The sequence below is a fragment of the Lutra lutra genome, chromosome 10 (genome assembly GCF_902655055.1).
Source record: "Lutra lutra chromosome 10, mLutLut1.2, whole genome shotgun sequence".
In the NCBI taxonomy this organism is placed as follows: Eukaryota; Metazoa; Chordata; class Mammalia; order Carnivora; family Mustelidae; genus Lutra; species Lutra lutra.
In genome coordinates, this window is record NC_062287.1 from 108,527,007 (window position 1) to 108,542,832 (window position 15,826).

A 15,826-nucleotide genomic window follows, 5' to 3' on the forward strand; every position below is an offset into this window, starting at 1 on the left:
TCAGTGTATGTGTATTATTCTTTCAAATAACTGCTGAGGTATTAAAATATAAGTACCTCTTTGGGGCGCCGGGGTGGCTCAGTCTGTTAAGCGTCAGACTCTTAATTTTTGGGTCAGGTCCTTACCTGGTCATGAGATCGAGCGCCACACTGGGGCCTCCCAGGGAGAAATCCTTGAACTCACCAAAACCATGCTAGAGGCTGGCCACAGCCGGATGCCCTAAAACTGAGCCTTGACTGGACCCCTCATCTGGACCCCTCGCCCGGATCCCATAAAGTCACAGGTAATGCTTTGTGTAACCAGCAGTATCAAAGCACAAGGGGAGTGTATGTCTTGCAGGCTCCTCGGTGAAAGCAAGCCCCGCCTGTTGAGGTCGACCCCATGGGGCTTTTTCGGTAGACCTGTATCGCTGGAAATGCCTCATAGCATAGATGTAGATGTGTGGTTTCCTTTATTCACAGAACTATGTGTTAGATCTATGGGAAAGAACTACAAAACATCGATCTAGAAGCTGTGCAAAAGGCCTGTCAAATATTTTATTATCTTTTTGAAAATATTTTTTATTTGGGGCGCCTGGGTGGCTCCGTGGGTTAAAGCCTCTGCCTTCGGCTCAGGTCATGATCCCATCGAGCCCCTCATTGGGCTCTCTGCTCAGCAGGGATCCTGCTTCCTCCTCTCTCTCTGCCTGCCTCTCTGCCTACTTGTGATCTCTGTCTGCCAAACAAAATAAATAAAATCTTTAAAAAAACCACACATTTTTTATTTAAGAGACAGAGAGAGCATACATGAGTAGGGGGAGGGGCAAAGGGAGAGAATCTTCCAGCAGACTTCCAGGGGAGCCCAGAGCTGGTACAGGCGGGGAGTGGGGACAGGGGTCTCCCCTGGGGGCTCCATCCCACAACTCATGAGACTCTGACCTTGAACTGGAACCAAGAGCTCAACACTTAACGGACAGAGCCACCTAGGTGCCCTGCAGTCAAATATTTTCAATCTTAGGTATTGGCATATCCCAATAATCTGTACAATTCCAGAGTGTGATAGTTCAGGGATGAATATGATTTGACATTATTCATGTTTAGAGAGTGTCTGGAATTGAGAACCAGAAAGAACCATCTACTCTGCCCCCGAATGTGGCCCTAAAGTAAAGAAATTGGATTCCAAAGATTACAGGTACAGAATTTCTTAAGTATGTCCATATTCAAGTGGAGATCAAAGAAGCCCACCATGAAAGATTGTGGACTGGGGCGCCTGGGTGGCTTAGTTGGTGAAGCGACAGGCTCCCTTCTCCCTCTGACTTTCCCCCCTCTCATGCTCTCTCTCTCTCAAATAAATAAATAAATAAATAAAATCATTTAAAAAGGATTGTGGACTGACACCAACTGTGGATTAAACATTCTTTTTATTTTATTTTTTAAAGATTTTTTTTTATTTATTTGACAGACAGATCACAAGTAGGCAGAGAGGCAGGCAGAGAGAGAGAGGAGGAGGAGGCAGGCTCCCTGCTGAGCAGAGAGCCCGATGCGGGACTTGGGACTCGATCCCAGGACCCTGAGATCATGACCTGAGCCAAAGGCAGAGGCTTTAACCACTGAGCCACCCAGGCGCCCCTAAACAGTTCTTTTTAAAGGACTGTTTTGAAGATTATGATTCTGACTTGGGAGGAACTAAAGTGATTGGGCGTGGAAGGAATCACATAAAATTCCTTAAATAAAAATGTATTGACCAAAACAAACAAACAAACAAACAAACAAACAAAAGCCAAGTTCCCTGGAAGGTGGGTATTTCCTAATCTGAGACGTGGCTATTATTATGGACTGGCTCTGCTCTAGGGGTGAAGATCATGGAATCCATCTGGGTTCAAACCTCTGCTTACTAACTTGGTCAAGTAGGGTGGGTGGGTTCACGCAAGGCACTCAGGCAAGCGCCTTCAGCTTCCTCATCTGCAAATCCTGGTGAGAGCGGCCCTCACTGCAAGGTCCTTCTTGACCTCAAGTGGGTAAAGACATGCAAAGCCCTTAGAACAGGATGAGGGAGACGATTATTTTCATTACGATTTAGCACCGAACCCTACTCCCGTTCATAGACCCCAGGACGCCAGAACTGGAAATCTCATCTGGAAAGCATCTCATTCCCCAGACTTTGAGTTGTGGCGGGGGAGGGGGGTATAGTGGGGGTTGGTGGCGGGGGGGGGGGGGGGGGGGGGGGGCGCTCCACCACCAAATGCCTAAAGCAGAAAGTGAAGGGTGTCCAGCGTGGTGCTGGTACCTACTGGAGCTCAGTAGATGTTAGTGCTGCCCGTCTTCAACCTTAGCTCCCCAGTCTGCCCCAGTAATGTTTGAAAAGCATTCCATTGCGCCCCTGACACTGAACTCTGGAGTGTCCTTGACTCCTGGAACCCCCGTCTAGTGTGGGAGTGAGCAGGGGAATATTTTCAAACGTAGCGATGACACTGCGAGTGTCAGCTTCTACAGGAGGGTCTGTGAGCCTAAACCCACTCCCTCCTGCCAAAGGCACCTCTCTAAGGAAGGTGTTCACGCTTTGGAGCACTAGCTGGGGGAGGGGAGGATCCAGCCTTAAGGATTCAGGTGAGAGTCTGTGTTTTCAGTCCTGGGAAACAGGATTCGTGGGTAAGGTACAGCAAAAGTTCCCCCAGCTGCTGTAAAGACTGGCGGGGGGCCGCTTCAGCTCACAGAGGCCCCCTTGGGGTCTTCCAAATACGACAGAGGGCCCATGCGAGTGGATCTGCTGTTTTTCTTGAGAGCAAATATTTGCCGAAGCAGCCAAAATGGAATAATACAAACATTTAATGAATTAAGCAAGTATTTATTGAGCCCTAATGTGCTTTGGGAGACTGGCCGGTGGCTGCAAGCCCGGGCGCCGAAGGCAGGTGGCGCCAAAGGCCCATTCTTCCACGTCGCCCGTCGGGCTCTCGACCTCATCCCAGAGCTCCCTCCAGAGAACCTACAATCTAGACGACCGGAAACCGTGAGTGGGGAAGGAGACCGGGTGCCAGGACCGGGTTCAAGGGTATCCTGGTCAGGGACGAGGAGTTCGGATCCACACTAGTCTGAGCAAATTCAGAAAGCGGTCGGCGACTTTGGGAGTCCCGGGCCCGGGAAAGCCGAGAAGGCGGAACCTACAGGTAGGCGTGGCTATGCATTCACACTAGGTGGAGCCTGAGAGAAGAGGTATGTAACTGGGGGCGGAGCCTGAAGAGGAACTAAAGGGGAACCCGTAAGCTCCTGGAAGACGGAGTTCGCAGCTCTCCTGGACAGAGGAAGGGTCTCTGCGCGATCTCCTGCACTCGTGAGCCGAGTCTCCGGCTCCGAGGAGGGGCGGAGCTTGTGGTTCTGTTAGGCGGGGCACACAACGCGGCGTGAGAGGAAAGTGTTCATACTTTCTGGAAGCGGGAACCAATACTGCCAGTCTGTGCGAGCCGCCCTAAGGAGGCGGGGCTTATGACCCCCTGGTGGGCGGGGCCATTGTTACTGCCTCCGCCGGGGCGGAGCAATAGTTCTTGGAGAATCTCTGAGCTGGCAGGGGGCGTGGCTGTGGCTTTGGTGGGCGGTGCTTCTGAAGAACTCCCGAGGGGCACGTTGACAGTAGTGGGCGGGCGTGGCTCGTAGCTAGGAGGGAATCTGTGGGATAGTGCCGGCATCTGCCTGCCGGCGACGTTCGCGCCTGGATGAGGAGGGGTCTGAGGGTCGGTGGGCGGAGCCCAAGACACAGCTCCGGGTCTGGGCAAAGCCCAGCCTGGGCGCAGGCGGGGGTTCTGCCTTGGGAGGCAGTCTGTTTAGGCCCGCACGCAGCTCCGCATCTGTTGCTCATTACGGGATGACAAAGAGCCGGTTCTGGGCCCCCTTCCCCACGCCCATCCCCTCCCTCCGACAACAGTGCATTTAACTCCTTCCTGCCCTGACGGCGCTCTGGATACCCTGCCCAGGGTCCCAGGAGGGAGCTCCAGTCTGTGCCATCCTGGCAGGCTTTGTTACCCGCCCCAGGCTGCTTCCACACCTCCTTCTCAGACTCAGGCTTCTAGGCCACCCCGCGACTCCACTGTCATGCATCGAATCTCTCCAGCGGCCTCTCTGAGGTTAAACGCTTAGGCAGGATCTGGCGGGGGCGTCTGGTTTGAGTTAGGGGAACATGAAGCGGGGGCCTGGGGGCGGTGCGTAACGTTCCCTCCACCCCCTCCACGGCGCCCGGTTTGTCCCCAGTTCTGACCCCTCCTCTACCGGTCCCCTGCGGCCGGGCCCAGGTCCAGGCCCTGGGGCTAGAGGGTGGCATAGGGCACCCAGTAAGGAAGGGGCCTCTAGGCCACCCCTCCTCTCCTGTCTGGGTGGTCGTGGTGGTTCTGCTCCGTCCTAATTAGAGGTCCCTTGGAGACTGCAACTGAAAAATTACAGAGGCAGTGGGAACCGGAGCCTCCCCCCTCCCCTCCCGCCCAGGTCCCACCTCTCCTCGTCCCCAAGGCAGTGAGCCCAGGATGAGTTTGCCAGGTTCCTGCAGGCTGTGATCTTTGACCATCCCCTTCTGGATTCATGGGACACCTCAGCATTGAGCAACTTGCCCAAGCTCTGGTCTCCTGGGTTCTCTCTGTCCCAGCACCACCCGCATGGAGAAGGGCAAAATGCAGCCCAAGCCTTGCTCAGAAGCCTGCCAAGGGAGCTGGATATGGGATGTCTCCTCGAGGTTCTGTGCTCTCCCCATCCCAGCCTGCTAGGCAGTGACTCCCACCTCTTCCCCAGAGCAGGGAGGGACAGGCACCTTCAGAGCACCTATAACCCAGAGGAGTGGCAGCTCCCTTGAGTGACCCTGGACCCTAGCTGCCAACTTCTGGGCAGCCTGTGGGGGTGGGATGGCAAGTACCAGAAGACAATTAGAATCTCACCCCTCACTCCCCAGAATTGCCAGACCCAGAGCTTAACTTTGACTCCTAAATCCCAGTTTGGCTGCCATTGATCAGAAGCCCTCGTTCTAGAACGCTCCCCCATTTTTAGCCCCACTTGCTTGGAGTTTTGCTAAAAAGAAAAGCAAATATGAAATTCTCTCCATGCCAAAACTCCCACTCCCGGGCTAGCTGTGTGACCTTGGGCAAGGCTCTGCCCTCTCTGGGCTCCTGTTTACCAGAGAATTTCTGAAGCATACCCTCCTTTAAGGTGTCTTACCTTATTTCCTTGGGGCCCACACAAGCTGAAGGAAGGTCCCCTCTTTTTTGCTGAGTCCTCCCAGGCCCTCCCCTCAGACATCAATGGGGGTCAGGAACTTTGGGTGAGGTTGGCACCCCGTTTATTGGAGAAGACCCCAGCACCCACCCCCTGAGGTCCTGGGAGCCTTGGCGTCTCCTCTGTCATGAGTGCTGGGCCGGGGAGCGGAATTCCCAAGAGTCTAGTCTGGTAGTTGACCGAAAGAGGATCCTGGCTGGGCCCGGGGGAGCAGGAAGCCCTTTGTCCAGCTGGGCAGCCCCCGTGGGTCCCTGGTGCAGCCTGGGCCATGTGTCCAACGCAAGCACTTCCCCCCACCCCGCGGGGGGGGCTGCGCCCCATCACACGCTGGTTCTGCAGGTCTGCACCCCTGTGAGGCTGCCCCGGTGGGGCACTGGTTCTGTTGGGCCCTTGCTCCCAGCGTGGGTGACCCAGCGATAGCAGTCGGTAACTCGCTTGTTGGGTGCGTGGGGACCACAGCGGGTGCAGTACACGATGCCCAATGCGAGTAGGACCACCAAGAAGACACATGTGGGTACTAGGAGTGCCACCAGCAGCCACCGGTCATCCCTCCGGCCGTGGCCTGCCGGACTGGAGTCCCCCAGGGCTGTCGGGGCTGCTGTGGGGGCTGCTGAGGGCAGCCATGGGGCCACCTTAGCGTCCCGGGCACCCTCCCTTGGGACTTGTGGGGGTTTGGAATGGGGGTGTGTAGGGCTGGTGAATGAGGTCTGGTTAGTGGGGCTCTGGGGGGGCTCTGAGGTGAGGGTAGTGTGGGGGGCTGGGGGCTGCCCAGCAGGAGACCCAGGAACTTGATGGGCAGGGAGCACAGGGGGTCTGGAGGTAGTGGTCAGAGGGGGCTGGACAGTCGAGGTAATGGGAAGGTGGGTGGCCTGGGCTTGGAGGACCGGGACATCTGGGGTGACAAGGGATTGATGGCCCCCGGAAGTGGTACCCAGAGGAGTGTGGTTAGCAGGGATCTGAAGCACATGAGCCGTGGTCTGGGTATCAGTGACTGGGGTGTCTGGAAACACAGGGGACAGTTCAGGATATTTGGCTGAGATAATTGGGGGCTGGTGAGCTGGAGGCTGTGCTGGGCGAGTGGCAGAGATAATGGGGGGTTGGTAGGCAGAGGGCAAATCTGGACGGTTGGCTGAGATCATGGGGAACTGGTGGTTAGGAGGCAAAACTGGATGCCTGGCAGGGATCACAGGAGGCTCGGGGGCAGGGGCCCAGGGTGGGCGTGTGGCAGAGATGATAGGGGGACGGTGGGCAGAAGGCAGTGTGGGGCGTGTGGCAGAGACCACCACGGGTCGGGTGACAGAGAGCACCGAGGAGTGGTAGGGGACCCTGGGAGCACTAAGCGGGGGTGGCCAGGTGGGGTCCAGGTAGGGCATCGGATGCTCTCCCTCCTCTGGGAAACTAGGTCTGTAGGCCAGGCCAAAGTCAGGCGGCTGCGTGGCCTCCATCCACGGGATCCCAGGCACCTCCGTCCAGCTGCCATCAAAGGTATCCCAGGCCTCATGTTCATCCTCTTCGTCCTCCCCATTATCAAGCAGCTCGTCCCCTAGGTCCTGGGCAGTGTGGGCTCCCATGGCCCCAGCCGGGCTGCAGCTGATGCCGTCAGCCTCGAGCTCGTGGCCCTCCCTGCAGTAGCACTCAAAACCACCGACGTAGTTGACACACATTTGCTGGCACACGCCAGCGATCTGGCACTCATCTGTGTCCACGCAGCGGTGCGGTTCGTCCTCAGCCGGCCGGAAACCCAGGCGACAGTGACAGCTATAGCCCTGCGGCCCGCCGGGCTCACACTGCTGTTCACACGGAGCCTGGGCACAGGGGTCCTCACAGCTCTGCCCGTCCGCCGCCAGCCGGAAGCCCTCAGTGCAGCGACAGGACACGCGGCCGTCCACCTCCTCCACGCACTCGTGTTCGCAGCCCCCGTTGTCCGGGCCGCAGCCGGGCGCTGGGCACAAGGGCCCGGCCCGAGACCAGCCCACGCCACCATCGGGCTGCTTCACGCAGAGCAGGGACGCTTCTCTGCCAGCCTGGCACGGCACGGCTGCCACGGAGCCGAAGGGCAGCCACTCAAACTCGGTAGACACCAGGTGGAAGGGTGTGGTGTAGACCGCCGGGCCTGCCTGGCCCGCCTCGTCCGGCAGCGCGGGGCAGGAGCCCTCGAAGCCAAACTGGCACAGGTAGCCGTCGACGGCCAGCGTGCACGAGCCCTCGAGCCAGCGATGCTCGCCGCTTGCCTCAAGGGCGGCGCAGCGCTGGGCTGGGCAGGGCCCTCCTGTGGCCAGCTGGGCCCAGTTGGTGAAGGCCGTGTCCTGGTCTCCCGTGGTCCACGTGAAGCCGCGCAGCGGGCGCTGGGGTTGGCACTGGCGGGCCTGCCGCTGCAGGCCGATCCACAGCAGCTGGCCGGCTGGGCCCGAGCCCACCAGGCTGTCCACACGCCGGGCCTCCTCGGGGGTTCGCGGCGTGGCCAGGTCGCCCCCCAGCTCGCGGCAGGCCCGCCAGGCCTCCAGGAAGGTGCGGCGCCGAGGGAAGAGTGCGTAGCAGCGGCCGGGGCCACAGATGGCCCGGGGCTCGGCCGCCCAGGGGGCCTGGCCCAGCGTGGGCACCGCGGCCGCCCAGGCCAGCAGCAGGCGCAGCAGCATCGCGATGCCCCCCGACTGGCCCGGGGCCGGCTCGCGGCCGCTCTTGACAGGGGGAGGGACTGGGGCCTCCGGCAGGCGGGCCAGGGGCGGGCCTGGGCCAGGCTCAGGCCTTGTAAGGAGTGGGCTGGGGCCGCTGCCAGCTCCCCGCTCCCGCTCCCCCGGGGCCGCTGGAGCAGGAAGCAGTCGGGCGGGGGCAGAGGTGGGGGGTGCCGGAGGGGCAGGCGGGGGGAGGCACCGCTAGCCCGCTGGGAGTCGGGGAGAGGAGGCTGGTAGACCCTCAGAAGGTGCCGGCAGTCCGGGCTCTTGGCGGTGGGCTGAGGTCCCTTCCCAGGGACTCACCCGAGATCCTGTCTGGACGCACAAACCTCATCGGACTTGTGAACTGTCTCAGGACCCAGCGGTTCGTCATACATGTGGAAACATGCTCTGACTCATGGCCTTCACATCACACACGTGTGTGTGTGCGTGTGCGCGCTCGGCTACCCACGCAAGGGCACTCTCTTGACACTGCCCCGTCGTCCCAGACTCGTACACGCCCTGACACGCCAACCCCCTGTGGATGCACATCCTAAAGTGGTGTGGTGTCCTTGTGGGGTTCTCCGTGCCCTCGCACGAGACACCCTCACGTTCACGTGCGGCCCTGAATGGAACCTGTTTGATCACGCAGGCGTCGCACATGGGCATCATAAACCCTCATTCATGAACGAAACTCCTGCCTCAACCTCCCCCCACCCCCAAGCTTCCTGGCTCCAGCTGGACCGGGTTGGGGGGGAGGAGGAGGGGCAGGGGGCTGCCCTCCCTTCACCTCTGCTCAGCCTGGGGCCCTGGGAACCTGGGCTTAGAGGGGGAGGAGGCAGCCCCCAAACAGGAAATGCTTCTCTGGGCTCCTGCTGCACAAGGGCAGGGTGCGTGGGGGAGGGGGCAGGCAAGAGCCAGGCTGCACTGCGGGATGGGGGAGCAGGGCTGGCTGGGAGCGGAAGGACGGGGGAGAAGCCATGTATGGGCGTGAAGCTCACAATGTCACATACATGTGTATGTGACACAGGCGTCACATGTGTGGAACCTTCCCTGCCCCCAGAGGCTGCTGTGTGGGCCTGGCCAGGGTCCCTCCGCCCGCCCCTCTTGGAGGCCTCTGGAGGCATGTGCGCTGAGCCCATCATCCAGGATGGTCCCTGGGGAGCGGGCTGTCAGATTAACCCATGAACACCCTCTCCACTCTTAGCAGAAGTTTGATCCGGGGGTGGGGACGTGGAAGAGAGGATCTGCCCCTCAGTGCTCTGCCCCTGATGTGCTGTGTGACTGCTGGGAAGTCGCTGACCCTCTCTGGGTCTCTGTTTGTCTTATCTACAAAATGGGGTAATGGGTCAGGGCCTTTCAGCTCAGCAAGGCTGTTGTATCACAGCTCGTGGTGTTTGAAAATGTGCTTTGTCAGCAGCAAAGCATGAGGCTAATGTTCCTTAGTCTTCTGAGCAAATCTTCTGGGTTGGGGGTGGGGACCAGAGCGCCTTTGCTAATCACCTTACAGTGCCAGGGCTGGCCCTGCAGACTCAGCCAGTCCCCCTGAGAACCAGGGCTTTTGAAACGCTTGCTACCTCCCTGGCAGGTCCTTCTTTTAAGGTCTACATCTATGAAATGTATAGAACTATCCCCCTTCTCGTGAGAGGAAGGTCAATATGGGGCAGTGCATCCTGCCCTTGGCTCAGGCCCAGAGCCTTGAGATCATCCTTGACTCCTCTTTCTCCCACACCCCACATCCAGTCTCTCAGCAGATCCTGTTGACTTCACCTTCGGGTAGAGCCACAATCTGACTGCTTCTTGACACCTTTTTTTGCCCCCCTCTGGCCCGGGCCACAGTCTCCTTCCACCCAGATTCTTGCAACAGCCTCTCCTCTGGTCTCTGTCTTGCCTTCTCCATCCTGCCAGAGGGATCCCTTTAAAACCCAACACAGATCTGGTTACTCCCCTGCTCAGAACCTCTGGGCCTCCATCTCACTGAGAAGACAGGCCAACATCTTGGCCATGGCCTTCAGGGTGATGTGGTTGGCTCCCAGATTTCTTACCCCACTCTCACTCACCCCTCTGCTCCAACTACTCTGGCCTCGAGGCTGTATGTGAAACTCACCAGGTCCAAGCCCACCTCTTGTAGGGACTGCTTTGTGCATTGTAAGATGTTTCTTACATCTTAGCAGAAAGCCTGGTTTCTTCCTAGAGGCCAGTAGCATCCCTCCAGTTGCGACAATCAAAAGTGTCTCAAGACATTGCTGAATGTTATGCCCTCCATGGAGACTCTTGCCCTAGGAGACTGTGAACTCCATGAAGGCATCATCATTGTCTCGTTCCCTACTGTATCCCCAGAGCCTGGAAAGTTCCTGGCCCATCGATGCTGTTCAGTAGGGTTTGTCGAACGAATGAATGAGTGAATGAATGAATGAGACTCAGATAAATGAAGAACCTGGCCCAGGGCCATGCTGGGGGAATCCAGGATGCTCTCCGGAGCCAAAGCCCACCTGCTCCCCACACCTCCCCAGCCTTCCCCAGAAGTCAGACCATTTCAGAACAGGGAGATCCCTGGAAAGCAGCAAACCTTTTTGCAGGTAGGGACACTGAGGCCCAGGGAGTCTTCAAGCTCATCTGTGGCAGGGCTGGGACTAGAACCAAGACTGTCTGACTCTCATTCCAATTCTCTTTTGGCTGCGGTGCCCTGAGGAGCTCTCAAGCGTGGTCTGAGAGCTGGGCACGGCATCGGGAGGTGAGGACGGGGGAAGGCATGACAGCAAGAAGGCACAGCCTAGACAGAGCGCTGGGGTGGGCAGCTCCAGATGCCTTTGGAGACTACAAAGGACTCCACTGGAGTGAGGGACTTCTGGAGGGACCATCAGTAGTGAGGAGGCAATGTCAGAAAGCGGGGAGCAGCCCAGCGTGGAAGGCAATCAGCTACCCCTAAAACACTTGCCTCTGTCGCGGGGACTCAGGGAAGGAGGCATGATGGGAGTTCCCTGGGGCTGGTGTGTGGTGGGTGGAGGGGGCTGGAGGTTGTTGCAATAGTCTGGGAGAGGGGCGGGAGCTGGCTGGAGGACCGGGCCGCAGGGCGGGCCGGGCTGGGGGAGGCAGCCTCCGGAGGCTCCTCAGGGGCTGGCCGGAGCCGGATCCAAGGGTGTGGCGGGCCCAGTCCGGAGTCGGGCAATGGCGCGTGCTGGGGCGTCTGAGGGGAGGCTGCAAGCCGTCTGGCTGGCGAGTAGGCAGGTCAGACCAGAGGTCAGGACTCCAGGCTCAGTAGGGGTGAGGGGTGGGGGGCAGGCCAAAGCAGGAGGAAGAGGGTCGAAGGCCAAATTCCAGGTGGTTTGGGCTGAGATTGCTGAGCCAGGAGGGGGCAGGAGTGGAGACGAGCCAGGCACCTCTGACCCCAACAGCGTGAAGGGTTTCGTGGGTAGAGGTTGAGGCTTGGAGCCGCACCCGGGTGCCCGGCATTGCCCTGCTGCCCCGTCCAGATTGGGAGAGTTGGAGTCGAGCAGCCTAGGAACTTCCTTCCCTAGTCGGGACGGGCAGGCAGTGGGCACAGCATTGGGGATCCGGGGCTGAGTGGACAGAGAGGGGCTGGTTGCGGGGCTCTTACTCTTTCTGCCAGTAGCGTTCAGCCTGCCTCCTCCTGCTTCCCCCCAGCACAGAGAAATGCTAACGGACGCAGTAAACACTTGGAGGATGGGTGGGTGGGTGGATAGAGGGTGCCCGCGTGCGGGAACGCGGGAACGCGCACGTGGATGGACGGGCGGGGAGGTGGGAGAATGGGTGGGTGCCCGGATGGGCGGACAGACGGATAATGGATGGGTGTGGGAAGGAGGACGGGGATGGCCTGACAGATGGCTAAGTGTATGCGTGTGCGGACAAGAGAAGATGTGGAGAGGCAGGGCCGGCCACAGGGATTCGGGCAGAGCAGCTAATTCGCAGTGAGCCACACAACGATGGATGGCGGTCTCAGAATGCGACTCGGGATCTGTAGGACGGCAGGACCGCTGGGAATTACCACTGGCAGGGATCACGTGTGATGCTCCCTTGGTACCATAGTCTGTCTTCTCGGGTGTGGGCCCAAGGCCACTGCGTCTCCCTCCCAGAGGTGGAGACAGCTCCGGACACCAAGTTTGGGTCCCAGTGTGGGTTCGGAGGCTGCAGTTCTCGGCTCTGACCGTGGCCCTTACGGCAAGAGCGCACCTCCCGATGGCCTTGAAAACAGAAGCCCACTTCCCCAGGAGAAGCCTGGTTTTCCAGCTACTGGGACAAGCCAGACAGTGGCTTTGGACGCAATGTGTGGGCCCGTGGGGGTGGGGGTGAAGGCGGCCTGCAGAGGGGTTGGCCTGAAGAGAGCCCAGTGGAGCAGTCTGGATGGGGGTGTTGATCGGATTGGGGGTGCCCCCTGGGCAGGCGTCCTGGAGCCTTGGCACAGGCCCGCTGCCGAGCCAGCACATTGCTTTGTGTACAAATCACCTCCTTTCCTCCTTTTTCTTTTGTCCCCATCCCCCCACCTCCCTCCATTTCCAAATTCTTCCCAAACCGCCCCAGCCTTCAGGCAACTGGTGGGCAGGAGGCGCCTGGTCTCCAGTGGGAGCTGCTGGACGGATGGACGGGAGGTGGGCGAGGTCCCAGGGCAGAAGTGCGGAGGGAGGGCTGTCTGGGGGGAGGGGCAGTGATTTTGGCTTCCTTTCCCTTCCCACGTGCCGGGGCCGCACCCTTTGTGCTTCTGGATGGGAGGGGGGGGAGGGGTGGGGGGGAAGGGGGGTGGTGCTGGGGACTGGACAGGGTGGGAAGGAGAGGCTTGGGGAAGGTGGGGCCCAGGAAGAAGTGGTGTGTCCAGGCCTGGTCCCTGGGGGTAAGGGATTCTGACAGCTGGAGGGGGCTGGGGGATGGCGTCCCCCACGGAGAGATACTGGGTGTGCTCATGGGTGTACCTGGGTGTCTGTACATGGCAGTGTGTCCATGAGTGTGTGTGCCTGCCCGGGGCTGGCTTTGCTGAGGGCCCATGCAGCTGGGTGATGTGTGCGTGTCCCCACGGGCCCACACCTGCACCCACAGCTGTGAGGGGAGGAACGTATGGTTCCCCTGGATCGCCCAACCTGGGCACAGCTGGGGCCCCAGTCCCTCTCCCGCCAGATGCCTGGCCTGAACATCTGGCCACATCTGCCCACAAGGATGGGCGTCTTGGAGCCCAGCACAGAGCTAGAAGGGCCCAGCCCCATCCTCTGTTCAGTGTCCTCCCAGCTCGGAGAGGGACAAGGCTGGCCCTGGGTTACAGGGTGGAGGCAGAGCAGGGACTGCCTGAGTCTGGGGATCCCAGGAGGGACGGCTGCTCCCCTGGCCCCTGCTGTTCCTGTCCTTCCTCTGCTGCTCTTTGGCTGTGGGGGTGGGGACTCTGTGGTCCTCGGGGCATCTGGCAGAAGTCTGCTGCCAAGGGTGACCAACGTGTCACAGTTTGCTGGGGAGCGTCCTGATCTCAGCACTGCAAATCCTGTCTAGTGGGGACCCCGTTCGCGCCCCAGCAAGTGAGGATGCTCCGTCACTCTGTTGCCAGGATGTTTCTTTTTCCACCGTGTCCTTCCCTCTGCTACCCCAGTGTCAGCGTCCCAGTCTGCACCCCCGCACCCTGGAAGCTTCCCTTCTTTTCCTGCCCCCTCCCTGCCCCAGGGATCTCTGGAGTCTCACTGGCCTTCGGCACTATTAGTCATCCTCTCTCTTCCCTCTCTGCAGCCAGGCATCTCCTGCACTCCTGTCACCCTCTGGGGTCTCTCTGTCTCCTCTCCTGTTCCCAGGATGGCCACCTTGTTGGTTTTTCGGGTCTGTCTCTCTGTTGTCTGTCTACTTCCGTGTCTTCCCACTCTGCCTCTGGTGCCTGCCCTGTCTCCCCATTGCTGTTCCAGCGTCTCTGGCTCGCCCCCTTCCCTGGGTGGTCCAGGCCTCCCTCCTCTCCCGCCCGGTACGCACCCCCAGGGCTGGCTGGGGTGGGAGCCAGGTCTGGGGGCTGTGACCAGGCCGGGAAGGGGAACCCAAGCAGACATGATATTTATGTTAGGACTTCAAAGCAGAGCAGAGCCTGAGGCAGGCTTGGTGGGGGCTGGTCTGGGTAGGAGAGGGGAGGGGTGGTGAGCCAAAGCCTGATTAAGGTCAGCTAAGGCCCCTCCCTGGTGAGGGTCTCCTTGGTGACACTTATCTCCCCCGTGGGACACTGAGATCTAGATTAGGGACAGAACAGGCTATTTTGGTACCAAGTTCCAAGAAAGGCACTTCCTGCAACCCCTGCCTCCAGCCCCATCCTGTCTTCGGATGCGGGTCCTCCGAAGGTCCTCCCGGGTCCTCTGGGGAGGCAGGGAGCTCAGGAGGTGGCAGGAGCAGAGGGCTCCATCTCAGCAGGAAAACATCCCTGGTGCTGTGTTCTCGGCTCTCTGGCAGAAGCCTCGCCTGGCAGGGCAGCGAGGGTCTGTAACCCTGTCAGCCCCGACTGGGCCAGCTGGCTTCCGCCCTTCAGGGTCTCTGGGGTCCAGTACGGCTGCCTGCGGTCTGAAGGCCCCAGGGGCCAAGATGGCCGTGAAGTTCACCCCACCCCTGCCCCCCACCCTTGGCCTAACCCCTGCTAAAGACACCCAGCTGCTGGGGCTGGGAAGGCTTAGGGTCAGGGGCCCAGACCCGGGGTGGGGAGGGAGGGAGTGGCCGATTGTCTCATCCTGCGGGCTCAGCTCCGTGTCCTGAGCCCCTCCCAGGGGCCAGACCCTGCAGACACCCCTCAGGCTGGGCCACCCTTCAGGAAGCCCCCTCCCGCACTAGAGGCTTGCTTTGGACCCAAGATCCTTTCCAGTCTGAAGCCAACCCGGGCCCCCAAAGCCCCAGCCCCTGGGTCATTACCCCCACCCTCACAGATCCTTCCCGGGCGCTTCCCGTGAATCACTCAGGCTGGAATCTGATGAGCTCAGGCCGCCCCGCCCCGGGACCTCCGGCCTCTGCTTCCCTCCTGGCCAGTGGGGGTGCCACACCCCCCAAGGGAGTCTCCTCAGCAACTTCCAGCCCCCACCAGGGTCCACCATGGCCTGGCATGGCTGAGTGTGGCAGGGATATGCCCGGGCTGGAGTGAGATTAGTCGGGATCAGGGCTTGGACCTCTTCAGCATGATCAGAAGTGTGAACGAATGTGTGTGTGTGCATGTGTGTGCACGTGTGTGCGCGCGTGGACACTTCCTATGCCTGTGCAGCGTGAGAAGCAAGCCCACATGCCGTGACTGAGCAGAGGACTTGGCAGTGCTAGCTGGGTGGGTGTGTGTCACCTAATATGTAGCACTCTCCATGTCTCCGTGTCAGCCTGTCCCCATGGATGTGTGTCACCGAGTCACATTCTCAACCTGAGAGGCTGGGAGGGTGATGAGGGAATGTCTCTGAGCTTGCAGATCTAGGGATAGCTGTCAGGGTGCGGCTCAGAGGTGGGGCCCGTGTGTGTGTGTGTGTGTGTGTGTGTGTGTGTGTGTGTGTCTGTGTGCGCGCGCGCGTGCGTGTGTGTGTGTGTGTGTGTGTGTGTGGCGGGGTCCAACCCTGCAGGGCAGGAGTGGCTTAGTCTCCAGGTGTTTCCAACACTCTGAGTGTTCCTGTTACAGCTGGGGGTGCCCAAGTTCTCTGTACATGACTGTGGCCTGCAGGGTGTCACAAATTCCGTGTGCAAACGCGAGTCAGGATGCTTCTGTGTGTTAAACTGCGCGCAGGGGGGGGGGTCATGGGTCACAAGACTCCAGCTGGGTACCGAATGTTCTGTGTGGACGTGAGGGAGGGTGATGGTGTGGGTCTCAATGACCGCCTTCTCCCCACCCCTCCCAGGGCCTCTCTTGGGCCACTCCAGAGGCCCTGGCTCCCCGCATCCCCTTCCCAACCTCTGCTGGCAGGACTCCCGTTCGCAGGACGGGCCCAGGGCCCCACTGGGGGGAGGCTTCCCCACGCTGGC

General features: G+C 59.9%; 1 protein-coding gene and 1 non-coding gene across 2 annotated transcripts; one reads left to right on the plus strand and one right to left on the minus strand.

The window, feature by feature from the left end:
* Window positions 1-366: 366 nt before the first annotated feature.
* LOC125080294 (small nucleolar RNA SNORA18) lies at window positions 367-502 on the plus strand. Its single transcript, XR_007121316.1, has one exon. It is a non-coding gene; the product is annotated as a small nucleolar RNA SNORA18 (small nucleolar RNA).
* A 4,764-nt stretch (window positions 503-5,266) lies between these two features.
* CD248 (CD248 molecule) lies at window positions 5,267-8,042 on the minus strand. The gene has a single exon (XM_047693695.1). It carries the CDS (start codon window positions 7,859-7,861, stop codon window positions 5,546-5,548), a length of 2,316 nt encoding a protein of 771 aa, XP_047549651.1. The 5' UTR covers window positions 7,862-8,042; the 3' UTR covers window positions 5,267-5,545.
* Between the last annotated feature and the right edge of the window lie 7,784 nt (window positions 8,043-15,826).